The sequence below is a fragment of the Mauremys mutica genome, chromosome 2 (assembly GCF_020497125.1).
Source record: "Mauremys mutica isolate MM-2020 ecotype Southern chromosome 2, ASM2049712v1, whole genome shotgun sequence".
In the NCBI taxonomy this organism is placed as follows: Eukaryota; Metazoa; Chordata; order Testudines; family Geoemydidae; genus Mauremys; species Mauremys mutica.
Window position 1 is genome coordinate 90114904 of NC_059073.1, and position 21683 is coordinate 90136586.

General features: G+C 40.1%; 1 protein-coding gene across 9 annotated transcripts in view; it reads left to right on the plus strand.

Annotated features, from left to right (window-relative positions):
• PTPRM (protein tyrosine phosphatase receptor type M) overlaps positions 1-21683 on the plus strand; it is a 726112-nt gene that overhangs the window by 331025 nt on the left and 373404 nt on the right. For all 9 annotated transcript variants that reach the window (XM_045005637.1, XM_045005638.1, XM_045005641.1 and 6 more), the window contains exon 7: positions 1868-2161. In XM_045005637.1, the coding sequence (XP_044861572.1) occupies positions 1868-2161 (294 nt within the window). The remainder of the gene's footprint in view (positions 1-1867; positions 2162-21683) is intronic.

The window sequence follows — 21683 nt, forward strand, 5'->3', positions numbered from 1 at the left end:
CTTCATGGTTTAAGTATGTTGAGCCAAATTCTCCTCTGTTACACTGGCATGATTCCATTCCAGTGAACCTGATTAGCCACTGTGTTGCAACAGTTTTACCCTGGTAACCCAGTTGAAATCAGTGGAGTAACACTGGCATGAAAGTGGAGTAACTTAGTGGTGACTCAGACTGATTGTGTTTTGTGTAGGAAAAAATGAATGTATCATTATTTACCTTTCATATGAGAGATGGCAGCCAGAAATTATAGCAGTTACCATATATATTCTTTCATAAGCCGAATTTTTTTAGTAAAAAAGGGAAGCACCAGAGAAGAGGGTCGGCTTATGAACGGATATAGAAAGAGGGAGAGGTGGGACACAGCTCCTCCCCCCAACAGAGGGAGCAAGGAGAGGCAGCACAGCCAGCAGAGCCAGAAGGGAAGAGGCGGGGCCAGAGTCTCTTCGCTTCTGGCCACGCTGCGCTCCCCCCAACCTCCAAAGCAGCTGCAGCTCCAGGGCAGGCAGGCTGTGGCCGCGCCGCCCAGCCTGCCAGCGCTAGAGCAGCTCCGGCCAGGCCAGAGACATCCTCACCTGGCCCACCTTAGCTAAGGTGGGAAAGGATGGGATGAGGAGAGTGTGGGGGCCCCAGGCTAGGGGTGGGGTCATGTGGGGGGTGGTCACAGGGGTTATTCCCTCCCCCCTAAAATTTCCCCACCAGTTGCTGTCCCGGCCCATCAGGTAAGCTGCTGGCGTGCCGGGACACTTTATTTACTTGGTGTACCTCCGTGCCTGCGGACACTCAAGGTAAACAAACAATCTCGGCCCACCAGCGGCTTATCCTGATGGCCCGGGAGCCCAAGTTTGCTGACCCCTGAATTAGAGGGTCGGCTTATGAATGGGTCATAAAAATTTTTCCATTTTTACTTATCCATCTTGCGGCGGGGGGTCAGCTTATAAATGAACTGGCTTATGATCGAGTATACACAGCACTTAGTTTGAAAATGGAAAGTGCTATATATCTGCTTATAACTAGTACACAGTAACAAACTTTTTAAAAAGTATTTTGAAAACAAACTGTTTGGTATATGAGGTGGTAGTATCTCCCTTTCGCAGTTAGGGAAACTAGGATAAAATGATTTGCCCAAGGTCATTATGCAAAGTAGAGTCAGAATAAGAACAAGAACTCAGGAATTCCTAGTTCCCAGTTCTGGGCTTGCTCAAGTTGACAACACTGCCTCATATTAGATAGAAAAGTGCAGTATACTGAACCTGAATGAACAATTCATCCGCTCAGCTCAGAAGTCTGAAAGTTTACATGGTGAGAAGCACAAACTAAATTTTTTTGAAAATAAATATTCTCATTTCCTTTTCATCACAAATGATATCACAATTCAGCAAGATGGCTGCCATCAGAAATGGACTCAAATATCCATTTAAATTAAAAATATTACTTTTGAATACAAGTCACAGGTTACACCTAGAGAGAGATGTCTTAACATGTGAACTTGGGTTCACCTCCCTTTTAAATTGCAAGTGAAAAGGATTCTGGAAATGCATATAGTTAACATTTGGTGAATAGGTAAAATATAATTTCAAGCTGTTTGGAATGTTTATATAAATGGAGTCTATATGTTAACCTTTCAATAACATAATGTGAAAAAGTACATTTAGCAGGTGTTTATGAGTAACAGTGTTTATATGCTGTGATTTATCCTTACACAATAAATAGATAACTCTGACATTGTTTATAATCTCTTATATTTATGTTTGTTTGGTATTTTTAAGGCAGACTTCCAAATGTGGTTTAGTGAAGATTGTTGTTTGAATGTTTTGGAAGTAGAAACAAATATTGGTAGAATAACTGTTTACAATTTTTTTTTTGTTATAGAGCCACCTGTTCCCATTGCGCCACCTCAGTTGTCTTCAGTTGGTGCAACCTACTTATGGATACAGTTGAATGCTAATTCCATCAATGGGGATGGGCCGATCATTGAGAGGGAGGTAGAGTATCGCACTTCAAGTGGAAGCTGGTATGACAGACAGCCAGTAGACTCCACAAGCTACAAAATCGGGCACCTGGATCCTGATACAGAATATGAAATCAGTGTGCTGCTTACAAGACCGGGTGAAGGAGGTACCGGATCCCCAGGCCCAGCTCTCAAAACAAGGACAAAATGTGCTGGTGAGTACCAGAAGGAAGCCAGAAAATTGTAAACACTTTGCTTGGGTTGAAACCAGCAGACTACTTTACTAACAGTTGTCACTGTATAGCTTGAACCTGCATGACACAGAAACTAAGTCCAGAATACTTATAAGTATAAACTATTTCGCTGTTGCGAATGATGACCTTGAAGCCAACCTACGGAGTCATGGTACATTAAATCATACCTGTTCGTGACTGGCAATAATTAGTGCAGAATACAGCGCAGTTTCAAAACAGCAGACTTTCCTGATGTACAGCACACTGTTGGGCTCCCTTCATTTCATGATATCGTACCTGCATCAATGCTAGCTTTTATCCGTTATTTTCTGAGCTCACATTACAAGCTATTTTTTGGCGTCAGTAGCAGATTCATAAGTCTGTAGATGATGTGGAAAAATAGACTTCATAATAGCAACTGCGTTTACTGTTGTGTACAATTAATATATGGGATTTAACTAAGGGCTGCTTTCTCAGATGGCTGTCGGTGGGTCCTTTTGTTAAATGAGATACAGTGATTTATGTTGTTGTATAGAGAGTTTGGCTCTTATATTGTTAAGTGGTAATCAGTGGTGCTGATGTGCTTGTAAATGGATGCAAAGCAGGGCCATAGTAGAAATACAATTGTATAATAATCCTGTAGAAAAGTAGCAGTGATATTAGCATTGTTATTTATTTGCTATTCAGCTGAAGGAAGAATAAATGAAGGATAGTGAGATACAAAACATTTTTGATGTCAGCATTCTCATTGTCATTTTTTATGGGACTTGAACATTTGTTTTAAAAATTGAGGAGTTTTCTAGGATGAAATTAAGATTATGGGGACAGATTTTGAGAATCAAATTTCCCTTTCAGAACATGAATTATAATAAGCAAATTTGATTTGTGCACATGTTTGTTTCATGTGAACTGGGGTACATGCAGATTTGAGTTTGGCCTTCCAGTAGCTCCCATTGGTCCGGAGCAGCGATCTGTGGCCAGTGGGAGCTGCGATCAGCCGAACTTGCGAATGGGGCAGGTAAACACACTTCCCGGCCTGCCTAGTAATATGCTATTGTCTCCAAACTATATTCTAAATAGTGGCTGATTTGTTGTTTTTTATGTGTGTATTTGTTGGTTTGTATGTTTAGGGGTTTTTTTACAATCCCACTCTCCCCCCCCCCCCCCCCCCAAAGGACTAAAAAGGCAACACAAAGTATCTCTGTATTTCTGATCTCCAAGATTTTCCTCATTAGAATATATTGATTTTAGGACAGTAAATGTTTTGGCATAAAATCCATTACAGACTTCCTTTAACAAGGGCCTCTAGTCCAAGATGCCTTTCCTAAGTGAATAAAACATAATTATCTTTCCAAGTTATATATACTCCTTTCAGGCTCACTCTAAGTACTTTAAAACTAATCTATTTTTCTTTATATTTTGATTTCCTGCTTCTATGAGTAGACACCATAGTGTCAGATGAGTTAGTGGAGAATTATTACCCAGAGAGTTACATGGAGAATACAGAACTTTAATTACATGTAAATTCATCATATGTTTTCTGCTGTCATTTCAGTGGTAGGTATTATGAAGCATTAAGACAAACACTCATTCACATAAAATATTCACTGGAAGTGTTTTATTATCTGGTAAACTATTGTAATATATCCCTATTATTTGTGATTTCATTAAGCTAACCAGTAACCTGCAGCATTCCTTTCTCAAATGAAATGCATAAAATGGAAGCTGAGTGAAAAATTGAAATTATGAATTACACTATTAAATCTAGCTCCACAAATTGGCTTTTTTATGTCTGGAGATACTGCTTTGAAGATGTAGTAGTTGTTGGTTAACTACTAGTGAGCGACATGCTAATAACTGGCTCAAGGGGTTAAAAAAGAGATGCTGATAAACTAATAACAAAGTAATTAAACTGGGTAGGAGTGAAATGATGCCATTCTCAAATGTGTACCATAAAATGAATAATACAGGAGGCTTTTAAGAGAAGAATCATTGTATCTTTGTAATTGCTTTAATAATTGTATGCTGCTTGCCTGTTCCCTTTGGGTCCAGAGTACTACTTTGAGACTTGAAGCAGCATGTTAGACATTCAATAATCATAATAGTTCTCCAAAGTGCTTGAACTATGTTTTTATTTTGGCAGAATGAGATTTCGGGGACTTATAATAGACAAGTGCTGTCTCTAGCTCTAGTAAATAAAAGCATCTATAAATAGAATGGAAAGAAAATAAAGAAAAAAAAACTCTCCAAAGTTGGCAGTATCATCCACAGTGGAGCAGTATTGGTACGCTTTGAAAAGTGCTTTATTTCCTTGCGATGAAACATAATATAAATCCAGATGATTTTTCTGTCAAGTGGGTTGAAGAGATGATGTTTGGACTTGGATTAGGGTTAGGCGGTGGTTCGGAGCTCAGATTGGAGAAGAGCAATGGCTAGGGTGCAGGGTGGTGGCACTGAAATCTCTTGAATTTCTTGCTCAAGCTTTCTACATTTGAATCAGATCCAGAAAAAAGGCCTTTGTTAGTTTTGGGTCTGACCTGGTACCAAAACCTGCAGGAGTGAGTTTGGATTTTAAAATTTGAATCTTAAGCCACCACACTCCAAAAATTTGACATGGGTGAAATGGTGGCTGCTGCTAAGAAAGCACCAACTATATTATTTATGAGAACACTTCTTTTATACTGTACATCACTGATTATTCTCATGCTTTCTCTCTCTACACACACACACCTATACATATATGGAATGTGGACCAATTATTATTGCCATGAGAATTAACATTAGTTTTGTGCCCATATCACAGTGTTGAGAAAAGTTAAATAAGGCAAAGTATAGTGAATTTCCTCAAAATACCTGTACATAGTAAAGCAAAATATATGGCCACTAACGCTGCCCCCCATTATACAGTAACTCCTCACTTAAAGTTGGCCCGGTTAATGTTGTTTTGTTGTTACGTTGCTGATCAATTAGGAAACATGCTCGTTTAAAGTTGTGCAGTGCTCCCTTATAACGTCGTTTGGCAGCTGCCTGCTTTGTCCAGTGCTTGCAGGAAGAGCAGCCCAGTGGAGCTAGCTGGTGGGTGGTTGGAACCAGGGTGGACCGACAGCTCTCCTATCAGCTCCCCGCTCCCCTAAGTTCCCTGTGCAGCAGCTGCCCAGCAGGCTAGCTATTGCTGGCATTCAGCTGTCCCTCCCCCCACTGCCATGTGCTACTCCTGCCCTCTGCCTTGGAGCTGCTCCTGGAGACTCCTGCTTGCTGTGGAAGGGGAGGAAGAGAGGGGTTAATGTCAGGCTGTCCCCCTCCCCTGCACCCCGCTTACACCATCTTCCATAGAGCAGGGGGGACGCACGACAGAGGGAGTTTCCAGGCAGCAGCAGCTGTGGTCCTATCCAGTCTGAGCTTGCTGATCTAATTAACAAGGCAGTGTACTTCTGACCCCACTCTTCAGACTTAAAGGGGAAATGTGCATCTCTCTCTCTCTCTCTCTCACACACACACACACACACACACACACACAGTGTATCTCTGTCTGCCTTCCTTCCTTTCCTGCTGCCTTGTACAGTAGAGTGTGAGAGTTAACCCTTGAGGGCTCAGCCAATTGCTAGTTCATCATTTAGCAGTAAGGCATTCCCTGGAAATATCCCACCCTCTGACTCCTCCACCTCAACCAAGCTCCACAGTCATCATCACTGTGTACCAGTATTAATTTTTTTGTTTAAAACTTTATACTGTGTGTGTGTGTGTCTATGTAGTCTTTTGTCTGGTGAAAAAAAATTCCCTGGAACCTAACCCCCTCATTTACATTAATTCTTATGGGGAAATTGGATTTGCTTAACATCGTTTCGCTTAGTCACATTTTTCAGGAACATAACTACAATGTTAAGTGAGGAGTTACTGTACTTGGGTATTAAAATGCATGCTATCTGTTATCCCTTCCTTGATTGCATGCTTTTCTTTGGGTCCAAAGCTATAATATTATTTATAAATAATTTGTTTTAATTTACTTTTTTACGTTTGTTTTAAAAAGTGTTATTAACATACAGTATCTCCCGTAAAACAGCAAAGACATCCTAATTCCTATCAAATACTTAAGTAAGCAAGGCACATAATAATTACATAGCAACTTGAGCATATATTAGATCTTGTTTCTTTAGCATTCTGCCATATAGATTCTGTGTATTGAATAAATTTGAAACAACAAAAAGAAACAATCCTAATGAACTATTTAAGGTTTTGGGTCATCCGTTTGAAATGAATCACATAAAGTTGATGTCCCAGAAGGTCAGCAATATATGAAAGTTCCGTGCTGATAAGACAGATAGTTTAAAAGAGGATAAATTTGCTCTGGTTCAGAAAAGGGAAACGAGCGAAAGCATTCCACCAGCTAGCAGGCTATGCGGTTTCTAGGCAGCATTTTCTCTCCCTTCTCGGAGGACAAGGGCTTGGGGCTTATTTTACAAATGAATAGTGAATGCAAGAAGAATTTGTTCTGATTTACACACAAAAAAATCTCATTAAAAAATGCTAAATTATCCACTTTTTATTTTCTGTTGCTGTTCTGTGCTTTATGGTAAAAATCCACACTTCATTACCAGTGTGAGAAAATTATTTGGGTGCTGGGAAGGTGCTGTTGGAAAGAGCGAAGGTGAGGACAAAAATCTTCCTCCCTCTTGTCTGTGATCATGGAGCAGCAGTGCTGCTCCCCCCAATATCTAATGCAGTAGGTGCTTTTAAGAGGTTGCTCCCTCCCCAATATCTAATGACCTCAATTCTACTGGTTAGACCCTGGGTGTTAGAGCCATTTTCTGCCCATTTCCATCCCCCAAGGGATTAGAGAGGAACCAGCGTCTGCCTTGTGGGGCTGAAATTCTGCCTGGCCCTCATGTAGGCCACATAAGTGGGTGGGGAAAGATTCCATGTACTCTCTCCCACCATTGCACATCTGCATGAAGTCCAGGTGGAAGCTGACCCATAATTATATTAGGCTGATTACAGACAAATGAAAAACTTGAATATTAAGAGTGTAAGTATAGAATCAGAGAATATCAGGATTGGAAGGGACCTCAGGAGGTCATCTAGTCCAACCCCCTGCTCAAAGCAGGACCAATCCCCAGACAGATTTTGCCCCAGATCCCTAAATGGCCCCCTCAAGGATTGAGCTCACAACTCTGGGTTTAGCAGGCCAATGCTCAAACCACTGAGCTATCCCTCCCCCATGTCAATATGCAAATGTCAGTATAAAAAAGGCAATAGAATATGAACACAAGAAACTGTGGTACAGAATGACAATATGGAATACTGTGTCAAGAGAAAAATGTGATCCACCAATAGAAATAGGGCTGTCAATAAGGCTATGGCTTAGGACTGGTGGATTCCAGAGCCAATGTAATCTCGTTCCTGAGATGATCCTTTTAGAATGAGTAACATGACCATTCATCTAAAATATTCTTAACACCTAGATTTTCAAATTAATAGTACTAGCTACTGGTATCTGAGTTAAGGCACATTTTCATATCTAACATCAAAGTATCTTTGTAGCATCCTTTTTATTGTTCTAAGAACAGGAGAAAAAATCTGAGTGTCTGCCCATATTTATCACTGGGTCTCTGTAGCGGGATTAGATTTCTTGGAAGGAACAAAGAATATTTTTCAGTTTTAGCCATTAATATATATACACTTCTACCCCGAGATAACGTGGTCGTGGGGAGCCAAAAATCCCTACCACGTTATAGGTGAAACACTGTTATATTGGGGTAGCAGTGGCAGGGCTGCAGCAGTGATTTTAAAGAGCCCAGGGCTCCGGCTGTGGGGAGCCCTAGGCCCTTTAAATCACCAGCCGAGCCTCGCTGCCGCAGCCCCGGGGCAGCAGCAGCAGCCGGGCATTAGCGGTGATTTAAAGGGCCCGGGGCTCCCCGCAGCAGATGGAGCTCCGGGCCCTTTAAATCGCCGGTGAGCCCCGCTGTCGCAGCCCCGGAGTAGCAGCGGCAGGGCACTGGCAGTGATTTAAAGAGCTCCGAGCTCCAGCCGCTGCGGGGAGCCCGAGCCCTTTAAATCGCCGGCCGAGCCCTGCTGTCGCAGCCCCGGGCTAGTGGCGGCAGGGCTCCAGCGGTGATTTAAAGGGACCGGGGCTCCCTGCATCAGCCAGAGCCCTGGACCCTTTAAAGCGCCACCGGAGCACCACTGCTACCATGCTATATGCAAACCCGTGTTATATCGGGTCGCGTTATAGCTGGGTAGAGGTGTACTGTTAAGTACACTTTAGTTTGTAAACTAATATAGTCAAGAAGTGTTTTGGGTTGGTGTATTTTTGATTGATTTTTTTGGTCCAGAAAGGGTGTTCTGGAAGATAAATAATGTTTACATTGGACTTTAGCTGCTAGCACTACTGTATACTGAGAAAATAAATTTAAAGCAAATGAGTGTAGTAACTATTTAATCAGTCTTGATTGGCATTTTGGATATTAAAATTAATGCATTTTGAAAATAAAAATCAAACTGTCTGTCAGCTGCTATTTGTTTTGACAATTTCTAGAGCCATTTTATTTGCAATCTCCTTTTAAAAAAAAGTCTGTTCAGTAATTCACTTCATTACTGTTGTACAGTGTTCAATTTAAGAAGATGACCTGATGTATAACTGGCATATTTGGCCAAGTAAATGACAAAATATAACTTTTTATGACCTGTGCATAATTATGGATTGCTTTGAAATGACAACTGGCTAAACTTGTACTATAATTACATTTCCATTATAAAAGTTTCATCTTTTTATCTGACATGTAAGGCTAGATTGTGAAGAGCATTCATTTTTATAAGAGGGAGAATTAGAGAGCTATAATTTATAATTCAAGATTATCAATATAAGAATTTATTCTTTCAGAAGAAACTTTCACTGCCAAATACCACTCTGCATTGTTAGTTACTTAAAAAGGAAACTGACAATTCCTTGGGCATTTATTTAATTGATTATAAAAGCAGATGAAAAGTATTGGTTGTTTAATCATGGCATGCAGTAACTCAGAGTGACACTTTGCAGATAGATTTCATTTTTTTTTACATGAGCCTAGTCTCTGTCCCTCTATCCACAATTAATGCTCTTCAGCTGGAAGTACAATCTCTGTGAGGGTCCTCTATGGAGGCTCAGGAGACCTGTGTTTCTACTCAAATTAGAGAATAAAAAATGTGTCCTTAGTCCAGACAGAGATTAACTTTAGGAAAAAAGTCTGATTCCAAAGATTGCATTCTACATTCTTGTCTTTTCTCCAGTATTGCAACCTTGTGACATTCTTCCTTTGGAAGTTGCATGCAAGTGATGTCTTTGGATAGACATCAAGTGAATATGGTCAGGAAATATAGGCTTTCTCGGGCTACTGGTAAGCAAGGTGCTCTAGGACCAGAGATTCTTAAAAAGCTAAGAAGTTGTTTAAAATTGAAAAAAGAGTAAAAATAATGACTACAGAGTATGGTGTCTTCATCTGATTATCGTAGGATTTTTTTACTAGAGTTTTTATAGGGATTATATCTATATCTCTCTATATAGAGAACACTGTACAACAGTTGGCATCAGAGAGACCTGGTGGGATAATTCACATGATTGGAATATTGGTATAGAAGGGTACAGCTTGCTCAGGAAGGACAGGAAAGGAAAAAAGGGAGGAGGTGTTGCCTTGTATATTAAAAATGTATACACTTGAACTGAGGTTGAGATAGAAATAGGAGACAGACTTGCTGAAAGTCTCTGGGTAAGGATGAAAGAGGTAAAATAACAAGGGTGATGTCATGGTAGGGGTCTACTCCAGACCCCGTAACCAGGAAGAAGAGGTGGATGAGGCTTTTTTAAACAGCTAACAAAATTATCCGAATCACAGGTCTTGGTGGTGATGGGGGAATTCAACTATCCAAACATCTGTTGGGAAAATAACACAGCAGGGCACAGATTATCGAATAAATACTTGGAATGTATTGCAGACAATTTTTTTATTTCAGAAGGTAGAGACAGTTCCTAGGAGAGAAGCTATTCTAGATTTGATTTTGACAAATAGGGAGAAACTGGTTGAGAATTTGAAAGTGGAAGGCAGCTTGGGTGAAAGTGATCATGAAATGGTAGAGTTCATGATTCTAAGGAATGGTAGGAGGGAGAACAGCAAAATAAAGAAAATGGATTTCAAGAAGGCAGACTTTAGCAAACTGAGGGAGTTGGTAGGTAAGATCCCATGGGAAGCAAGTCTAAGGGGAAAAACAATAAAAGACAGTTGACAGTTTTTCAGAGAGACATTATTAAGGACACAAGAGCAAACTATCCCTCTGCATAGGAAAGGTAGGAAGTATGGCAAGAGACCACCCTGGCTTAACCAGATCTTCAGTGATCTAAAAATCAAAAAAGAGTCCTACAAAAAGTGGAAACTAGGTCAAATTACAAAGGATGAATATAAACAAATAACACAAGTATGTAGAGACAAAATTAGAAATGCCAAGGCACAAAATGAGATCAAACTAGCTAAAGACATAAAGAGTAACAAGAAAACATTCTACAAATACATTAGAAGCAAGAGGAAGACCAAGGACAGGGTAGGCTCGTTACTGAATGGGGTGGTGGTGGGGAATAATAACAGAAAATGTGGAAATGACAGAGGTGCTTAATGACTTTTTTGTTTCGGTTTTCACCAAGAAGGTTGGTGGTGATTGGACATCTAACATAATGAATACCAGTGAAAATGAGGTAGGATCAGAAGAGGCTAAAGTAGGGAAAGAACAAGTTAAAAATAACTTGGACAAATTAGATGTTTTCAAGTCACCAGGGCCTGATGAAATGCATCCTAGAATACTCAAGGAGCTGACTGAGGAGATATCTGAGCCTTTTGCAATTATCTTTGAAAAGTCACAGAAGACAGGAGAGATTCCAGAAGACTGGAAAAGGGCAAATATACTGCCCATCTATATAAAGGGAAATAAGGACAACCCAGGGAATTACAAACCCATCAATAGGACAAAAAGCAATAGGCTTAAATTGCAGCAAGGGAGGTTTAGGTTGGACATTAGGAAAAACTTCCTAACTGTCAGGGTGGTAAAGCACTGGAGTAAATTGCCTAGGGAGGTTATGGAGTCTCCATCATTGGAGATTTTTAAGTCATGTTAGACAAACACCTGTCATGGATGATCTAAGTTTCTTTTTCATTGGTGGCCTGGGCTACAAAAATCATGTGCCTTCTTCTCTCCTCCCCACCCTCCCACAAAAGTCTTTTGATCTCTTCACATTTCCCTTTGTATCCACAAGTTTGGACAGCACTACTTGTATGAGCAATAGTGCACAATAAGATGTGTAGTTATATTCTAGAGCAGCATCTTGCTGATAACTACCTTAGGTATATGGTTACATGTGCAGTATTTTTAATGAGATTATATTTTGTGACTGGATAATGGTGTGTCACAGAAAAATAACTGCTGAGGCAAATTGAAAGCATTCATCAAAGATGAACGTGAAAAGGAAGCAGAATTTTTTGTTTTCAAGGAAGCAGAAAGTAATCTGATTATAGCAGATAATTCTATTAACTCCACTGTTGTTATTCCAAGTAATTTTGTTTTAAAAAATGAAAAGCCAATGAGACCTGGCTAATTTTGATTTATACTGGTAGCCCAAACTGGCAACTTTCCTTGGATGTTTTATAAGAAACTTTGGGCTAAATTATGTCCTGAAACTCTTTGTGGTCCCAATGACTTCAATGAGGCTGTGAGTGATGTGAGAGCAGAATTTTGCTCCTTCTCAAGAGCTCCTTGACCATAGTATATAAACCATTATCTGTGAAATTCTTCACTACACCATATGAAAGTTTTCTTGTCTTTTTAAGAGAGCTAATATTTTACTGTAAATTTTCAAATTTTTCTTTTGATTAACTCCCATCTCAACCTTCGTAGGGCTTCCATATATATATTTTAGACAGATCATGTGCTAATATTATAGTAGAGACTAAACCTTTTGTATGAAACCACTTTGACACTATTTTGGGGGATTTTTTTAAAAGGATGGTCAAGGCTTGTCCAAGTTTGATTTGACCTTTTTTTCCCTTTTTTTCTTTTTATTTATTTAGAATATGATATAAGATAAGGTTATATTTGATGGCCCAAATGGAAATAAGATTTGTTGTATCTTGTGGGTCAGATTCAACTCTGTTCTTTTTTCTTACGCAGTGTTTCCTTTACTGGAAAGTTTGCAACCTTGATTGCCCATTCTATGTGATCCTCTACTAACCTCTTTGTGGTTGAATAGTCCTCTTGATCCATCCAAAATCTTTTCTTTCCTTTTGTTCTTTGGCCATCATCTTTCCTTTCTGATGCCTGAAAATAAGCATAGCTCCCTGAACCTCTCAAAATGCACCTCACAAATCAAATATTTAATTTCATGGCATGTCTGACTAGCATTTGCTGACTTCCAATAATCACCAATATTTTTTCACTGGGTATGTGGTCCCTTCTGATCAGATGTTTATTCTTCCAGAATGTCGTTTCTGCTCTTGCTGTTATGATGCTAACTTCAATATCTGATCTTTCATCTTCTGTAAGATGCTTCTTGGGTAGAAGTAATTTGTCATGATGTACCAGTTTGCAGTTCACAGGAATCTTGCATGTTTTCCTAGAATCTTTACATACCAGCATTGTTCTTGTCTTGCCCACATTCAACTCTAGACCATATTCTTTGCCATATTCATATATAATTTCCACCAGCTTCATCAGACCTTCTTCTAAATCAGCCAACAGCATTGTCTTCTGCATAGCAAAGGTTATTAATCCATTCTCCATTCATTTTAATATCTTCTTCTGTTTCTTCATTAATTTAATCAAACGCTCATTATAAATGTTGAATAAATTTGGTGACACTATACAACCTTCTCTCACTGCTCTTGATCTCTATTAGATTTCCATTTTCATCTACCATTACAATTACCTTCTGATTCCAGTATAATTGTTTTATTACTTGGAGTTTGTATCCATCAATCTCTACAGATCTTAATTTGTTGAACAGTTTCCAGTTGCAGATTCTGTAAATGGATTTTGGAAGTCATTGAAACACAAATATACTATTTCCCTCATTTCAGCTGATCTTTCTAATATGAACTTCAAGTTCATGATGGTATTTTTCATGCCCTTGCCACATTTAAAGCCGTATTGTTGTTTGTTTATTTCCTTATCAGTCCTTCCTTGTATTCAGTCTGAACAACTTACAAAAATGTCTTAGAGGCAAGCTTATACTAAGGCTGATTGTATTAGGAAAGTGTGATGGCTTAAAAAGAAATAAGATTTATTATATTTTGTGGGTCAGATTCAGTTCTCAGTTACATCAGTGTAAACCAGTGGAATTGTTCATGAAGTTAATGGATTTATCCGAGAAACCTGTCTATTTTAGGACACTGGGTACAGATGTTCATAAATTAATTTTTCTTGAAGCGGAAGCTTTCACTCTTTGAAAAACATGCTTTCTTACTATTAATATAATAAAGGTTTAGTCTGATGTAATTTAAAAGTATGGCTCTGGTGAAGCAAACACTTATTTGTTTTTAATTGGGCAGTAATGTGGAAAGTTCAGTGGCACTGTTCCCATGTGTAAAGTTACTGACATGCAGGATCTGAGCCCATATTTTTTAAATTTTATAGTAGATTAAACTTGTTATTTTAAGAAATCAGTAGCACATGTGGCATTTCTAAATTCTGTGAATAAAAAAAAGACATTCAAATTTAGAACCTACTGATGGCATTTCATCCCAGTTTTAGCTGCAAACATCGAATACATGTGAAGAAGACTGTCAAGAAAGGAAAATCTCAACACTGGAACATAGACAGAATTATGAGCAGTAAATTGCTATGGATTTCATGCAATTAAGGTGAAACACTGTGGGAGAAATCAGTGAGCCTCATTGCTAAAGCGTAAATTAGCAACAGTGACATAACAGTAGAATTACAACTTCTAGAACAGAGGTTCTCAACCTTTTTCTTTCTGAGGCCCCCCCAACATGCTATATAAACTCCCCAGCCCACCCATACCACAACAATTTGTTTTTCTGCATATAAAAGCCAGGGCCAGCGTTAGGGGTTAGCAAGCAGAGCAGTTGTCTGGGGCCCCATGCCACCGGGGCTCCCACAAAGTTACATTGTTCAGGCTTTGGCTTCAGCCCCATACAGTGGGGCTTTGGGTTTCTGCCCTGGGCTCCAGTGAGTCTAATGCTGGCCCTGCTTGGCAGACCCTTGGAAATCTGCGTGCAGCCGCCAAGGGGGCCCTGGACCCCTGGTTGAGAACCACCGTTCTAGAAAACTGGGGTCTTTAATCAGGCAAACATAGTCTTATTACTTCGTGGGTTATTTTTGCTGTAACTGTTCTTACTAGAAAAGGGTCTTGTTTTTTGTCCATTACATTTAATGAAAAACACTAAAAGATGCCCAAAAATTATGACTGAATTGCATGTGGTAATATATATTATATGATTTTACCGAGTTCAGCTATCCAATTGAAAACTGCATTTCCTCTTACTGTGCCAATAGTTTTATATATCTACACATCTTTTTAAATGTGTGTTCAATCATACATGGTTATGCACTCAAATAGCTATGAAAATATATTTATTGCAAGCATATAGTGTTGCTTGCCAAATTAGACAGGAAATTACAGTGACTATGCTAAGGTGATTGACCTGTTTTTTATCTTCTTGTAATAGTCAGTTCAGCTCAAATGCAGTGATTTTCACTGTACATGTTGCTGACACTGAGAAGAACAAAGCTGTGATTTCAGCCAGTTTTCCTCTAATAAAACTAGGTAGGGGGAAAAGCCTGCAAGGGCTAAAGAAATAAGTACCAGGAGAGCGGGAGAGAAGAGCCAAGGGTGGGGGAAAAGGCCAAGTGTACTAGAATCAAGGGAAACACAAGATTGAAAAGGGATACAGGAAGTTCTCTGATAAGTGCTTCACCAGCCATCCTTATGGTCAGGGGCGGCTCCAAGCCCCAGCACGCCAAGCGTGTGCTTGGGGCGGCATGCCGCGGGGGGGCGCTCTGCTGGTCGCCGGGAGGACGCCAGGCAGGGTGCCTTCGGCGGCATGCCTGCGGAGGGTCCGCTGGTCCCACGTGACGCTGTGCTTGGGGCGGCGAAATGTCTAGAGCCGCCCCTGCTTAGGTCAGGTGATCCATGCATCGATCACAGTTCAGAGGTATTCTGCAAGCTGAAAGCTAGATAAAGACTAAATAGTTTTCCCTAGCCACTTGTTTGCCTCCATTCTGAGCAAGAATTTAGTCTTTTGTCGCTACTTTTCAAGTTTTAGGCTTACTTTTCAGCTTACAGTGGTGGTGAACAGTGCAGAATATCTTCTTTGCCACACTGTAGTCTAATTGCCATTCCTTTATTTTTAGCCTCAAATATTACATGCTGGCTTGGGCTGAGAGGCAGAAGTAGTAACTATGGGTTCAAGTCACAAAGTTGGAATTCGGTACTGGTCAGATAAATTAAAAAACCCTGTTATATTCCTCCCTTCCCCTTTTCTGTAAATTTTGTTCCTATATGATATATAACTTGTACTAGTCAATATAAACTTCTCAGGGCAAAGCTTGGTTGTAGAGCACCTGGCACATTTTATATTTGTTAATATAAATAATAATAAGGTCTACCGTTTTGTGGGCTTCTTGGCATAGTGTGAATTTGTGAGGGAAAAACTATGGATAAGCCACTGAAGGCCAAGGCCTGATGCCCTGGTGCCAAAGTAAGCTGAAAGACACAGTGACCTCCTATTTTAAAGTATTGTGCCAATGAATAGCACTGCTAAATCACTAGAAAAACAAAACTGGAACACATCCAGTTAGCAGCACAGGACAAAAAGGGCACTTGATCACTCTCAGTGCATTGTATTAGCTCATACAGAGCATGAACTGAGCTTGCAGAACATGAACTCAGTGATGCAGTTCCCCATCTCCCTTCATCAGCAGATGACCCATCCCCAGGAAGTGTATATACTCTGGAGAAGTCATCACCTACCAAAGTTTAAGCCTCACTGACAGTATCTTTGTGAGTTGCAGTATCTTTGTGAGTTGCAGACTTCTGCTGATGTCTTGTCACAGAGTGGCTGGCCCTTTAAGGGGATTTGAGACCAGCCCCACATGTGACTAATCAGTTGTCTCCCAGTTGATGCTCTGAGGCTGAGGATCAGGTGACAGCTTGATGATTGCCTGGTCCTCAGAACTGATCAACTTACTGGCTTTTAAGCTGAAGAGCTGCAGAAAATAGGAAGGCTTCAGCAGTAGAAGAAGTCCAGTATGGACAAATCTTTTCCACAAAGGCTGAATATATGGGCCGTAGAAGTAGCCCCACAGTAGCACTACTTCTTGAGTTGTAATTTTAAAAAAATTGAAGGCCTGAGGGCAAAACTGGATTCAAAGTCCTTTGTCGGATACTGGATTCCATTCCCTCCACCAGAATGGAAACGTCAGTCTTTATCTTAGGCTCCAGGAGACTTCCTGACCTGAACTGGTATGTCAGATGCACATGTTTCCACACTGAAAGTTCCTCAGGACATGTATTAGACTCTTCCTAAGGGTTTGCAGGACGATTTGGTACTTGTCATTGTGGTCTTAAGGGAAAAAGGAATTCACTTTGTTCCATTACTTGGATGACACTTTCATCAAGGTATCATCCAAGGAAGACGTAATTCAGAGTGCACGCAGCGTGATTTATGAGCTCTATGCATTGATCTGCCATAAATCTAGACAAAAGCAATCTCATCCCCAGCTGGGCACTGACTTATCTAGGGGTTCAGATAAATGCCAAAATAGACAGAACTATTCTTTCAGAAGCCAGATTCAGAAAATTGAAAGGTACTACAGCATAGATTGCCAGAGATACATTGTATTGGGAATGATGATTTCAAGCATAAATATTATACAGTGGACTATATGACACATGCAACTATTTGAACATTGTTTTTTTCAATGAGATCATGTTTAGAATCCGTGAGTAGATGAGATTCAATGCATAATATTCCACCCCATCAAAGCCCCATCTGTCACTGTGCACAGAGATATTCTATTGGCAGACTCCAGCATCCTGGGATTGGGAGCATATGTGGAAAAGTGGTAGTACAGTAAAAGCTTTACCAACTGGAAAGCTCTAGAAACTGGCATTTTGGCGTGCTGGATCCAGGCGGCGCTCACCTTGGATGGCTTCCTGCAAGTGGCAACATGTCCCTGATGCTCCCAGGAGGAGAAAGGGCCACAGGGACTCTGTGCACTGCCCCTGCCTCGCCCCAAGTGCTGCTCTGCAGCTCCCATTGGCTGGGGACCACAGCCAATGGGGGCGGCGCTTGCAGGCAGAGGCAGCACGCAGAGTGGCCTGACTGTGCCTCTGCCTAGGAGCAGCAGGGATATGTTGCTGCTTGCAGGGAGCCGCCCGAGGTGAGCGCTGCCCAGATCTGGCACCCCAAAACCCCTCCCACACCCCAGCCCCTCCTGCACCCAAATTCCCTTCCTCCACTGGTAAGTGTAACTCTTAGTTAACTGGAATTTTTGACTAACCAGCACCCCACGTTCCTTCAACATGCAAGATGATAAAGTTTTACAGTAGTAGGAATTTGGACAACACTAAAAGAAGGCTTCAAGATCTGGTAGCTTAAAAAGCCCCATTAAATCTCTGAGAAAACTCCCTAATGAGGGGTCTTTCAGAAGATAGTTTCTTGGTTTGAACTTCAGCTAGTAAATTTCTGCAGAAAGGGACCAGATCCAGGAATACAAGCAGTGAATTAATACCCTGTCCTAATCTTGGAAAAAAACATTTGCTATACCCCTCACCTCCAATTCCCCTTCTGATCAGACTTCTATAGAAAAACAGAGTTGTAAATAGCATATAACTGGTCAGAAGACCAAGGTAGCTATTAGATACCTGTTCATTTGGGAATTAGGCAAGATTTTGGCCCAAGGCTTTTCTCCTTCATCACTGCTCAGGTTCTTTTCAATCTAACTGCCTTGCTTTTGAAAGTGAAGCTTTGAGGAAGTTTGGATGTTCAGAAAAAGTTGTTTTTGCTATCCAGTCTGCTTGGACACTCCCCCACCCCCTCTTTTATTCTTTGATAATGGGAGGAATGCTGAAGGATATTTTCACTCTTTGTAAATCCTGTGACCATATGGCTAAGAATCCAAGGTTCCTCTAGGTTGTGATCTGCGGGCTTTTTGATATAGCTTGTCAGAAAATACAAAAGTGATTTTTAAGTATTGTAATAAATAAAAGTAGTAAATTCATTCTGCTCCTTCATAGAATCAAATTATTCACTGTCTTAGTATTTTACATGAACACTAATTTATAAGTGTTTGCAAATCTCAAATGTGTCATGAATTTTAGCACAAATAAATGTATCCAGTATATAGTTTCTCAGGATACAATTATGCATAACTTGAGGATCACTACTAACGGCAGACCAGAGGAAGGGGTAATATGGTCCCATTGTTACTGTAAGCTGCCAGCCATAGTGTTTTCATATCACAAAATCAACATTCTGATGTACTCAGAAAGAAAGCAAATACGTCCTTTGTGTGTATGTGTTGTACTTTCCTGTTTGGAACACACACCAAGTTTAGAGTAGTTAAATGTTTCATGGAAATCAGAGATTATCTATTGCCATCTCCTTCATACCAAAATTGACCAATGCGTTCAAAGTTTGTATTCCAGTTAAATGCTCTTTCTGAGAGAGAGATTGTAATGACCCTCAAACCACTGAAATATCTAACGAATCCTCAGTCACTCAGCTATCTCCAGCAAGTAGTTCAAAGTAAATGTGCCACAGCTTGCACTAACCTATACTGTAGTTCTTCAAAACTTCCTACAGTTCATTCATTAAGACTGTTGTTACTGGAAGAACAGATAATCAAATTCAAGCCCTTCGTATGTTTCCCTGATGGCTAGTCTGTGGTTGGTAGACCTGCAGTTTTTTCTACCATCGTAAAAGAAACAATTCCTTAACTTTAACGATGCCTGTAGTTAAATGTGGTTCCAAAACACATAGCACTAATGATGTAGAAACTACAGTATATGAAACTACTTACAGTATATGACTTTCCTTTATAACTTTATATCTTGTATAATAGGACCAATATCTGTTTTAATTCTAGATCTCATTCTTATGTGGTTTTATCATACCTTGCATTGTCATCAACTCATCATTTTCTTCTTAATCAGTAGGTCTCTGGTGTTTTCATGTTGTGTTGCCTTTTTCCTAGTCCTCTAATGAAAGAGGTGGTTAGTGCTCCCGACTGGATGGATCAGCACATTGCAAAATATCTAGAGCCCAGTTCTGCTCTCGCTCTAGGATACCTCCACTGACTTTAGTGAAGTTACTTCTGTTGGTGTTGGGAGGAGAATCAGGTCCTAATCTCCAATGGCCACTAGTGCAATACAGCTGTTTTGCCTCAAGTCCAGATCTTGGTAATGAGCATCTCGTGTAACGTGAACATTCTAGCAAGCAGAAAAATAATTTTAGTACCACTTTATTTTTAATTGGTATTCCTAAAACAATGACCGACAACTTTGTGTATTGCTTGTATAGTTTATTTCATTTTATAGTTTTCTCTTAATTTCTTATTCATGCTCCATATTAAGGAGGAGGCTAGAGTTTTTTTGGTTTTTAGTTTTATTATATAGTGAGCCATATGTTAAATATGAGAAAAATGAAAGGGATGAAAAGAGTGAAAATTTTTCTGATTTTCTCATATATTTGGATAAAGGATTTAGTGATTTTTGTGGAAAGGTATATGCCAAAATGTTGTTAGCTGCATGAAATCAAACTTTAAAGAACTAGAAAGATTATTGTAATATCTAATGAAATTATGTGTGTGTCTGTTTGTTATTGTATTGTTTGCTGTGATTTGACTTCAGGCATGAATTGACTTTCAAATATACAGGAAAATAGAAAAACCTCTGATAGCCCCCCTCCCCCTTATCAAGAGGTTTTTAAGGTCCCCCTCTCCTTCCTTAGAGGTTTTTAAGGTCAGGCTTGACAAAGCCCTGGCTGGGATGATTTAGTTGGGTTTGGTCCTGCTTTGAGCAGGGGGTTGGACTAGATGACCTCCTGAGGTCCCTTCCAACCCTGAGATTCTATGATTCTGTGAAGAGACAAGGCAGAGAACAACTGCTTTGAGGTCTGTCCCTGCCCCGCCCCCATTTGCACCCTCCAGTGAGGCATATAAACGGTCTGACCAGTTTAAGGGACCAAGGGTATACCCAAAAGACTTTGGGGTTGAAGAAAGGGACACATTCCCTACAGGGAGGAGTCAGAGAGATGCGCGCTCTCTCTCTCTCTCTCTCTCTCTCTCTCTGCGCTAGAAAATAGTCTGAACCCTATTCCCAGATCAGGGTGCATGAACTAGGCCTACCTAAGCTTTAGGTACGACAGTAGGGTTGCCAGTTTTGGTTGGATGTATTCCTGAAGATTTCATCACATGACATCTTTAATTCCTGGAGACTCCAAGGCAATCCTGGAGGACTGGCAACCGTATAAAACAGCTATGCATGTAGATTGTTGTATAAAAACCATTTGGCTCCTGTTATGCTTTGTTCCTACTGCTGATATTATATAATCCTTTGTTTGTGAAAAGGCGGTATTCACACATTGGTCATGGCTACTGAAGTGAAGATGGCAGGCTTGAACCCCAGGGAACCTGCTGAGGAATCACGGTTGGTACACACAGTACAGCACCACAGGGTCCAGTGAGAGAGAGGGAGAATCACAAGATTCCACCCCGGGAGAGGTTGAGGTAAAAGGGCTTGTCACCTGAGGGGACCGTAGAATGGGGTCAAAGGTACAGATAGCCCTGAACCTTGACACAGACCAAATTGCTATATTTTCTGTAAAATATTTGGAATAACTGATTATTATATAGAAAGCTTCTCAGATTAAAAAGTTTTCTCATGAATGCAGGCCTTTTCTAAATTTAAGATAAAAAGTACATGCGGCAACTACTGGGCATAATTTCTGTTCATTGTTTGACAGATAAAATACATGTTCTGTATTGGTAATGGTTGGTTAGCAGGAAGCATTTAGATATTTGTATTGTGAAGTTTCCTGGCTAGCCTTCCTGCAATTTGGTCTATTCAAAATAGAGGTTACATTATGTATAGAACAAAGCAGTGATTAAAAGGAAATACCACCATTGTTAGAGTGTTTTATATGTCCAATGTTAAACTAATTTTATTTTAGAGACAATGAGACTAAATATTTTCAAAGATGAACTATAATAGATCCTTTCTGAGTGGCATCTGGTTCAGAGAGTATTCAGTAATTTGCTCTGAGTGGTTTTAAGAATGGGGCAATTGAGCTGTAAATCATTTGAGCATGATATCTGCTTGGTGAGGAGGGAAAAAAAGTGTAGTTGCTTTTTAAAAAATAGATGAAAATTTGGAGAGTGCAAATCTGCTGTGTTTGTATTTTGTAAAGTTTATAAACTGAGCAGTCTATAGGTAAAGTTAGATCTAGATCCTGCGAACACTTAAGCAGTT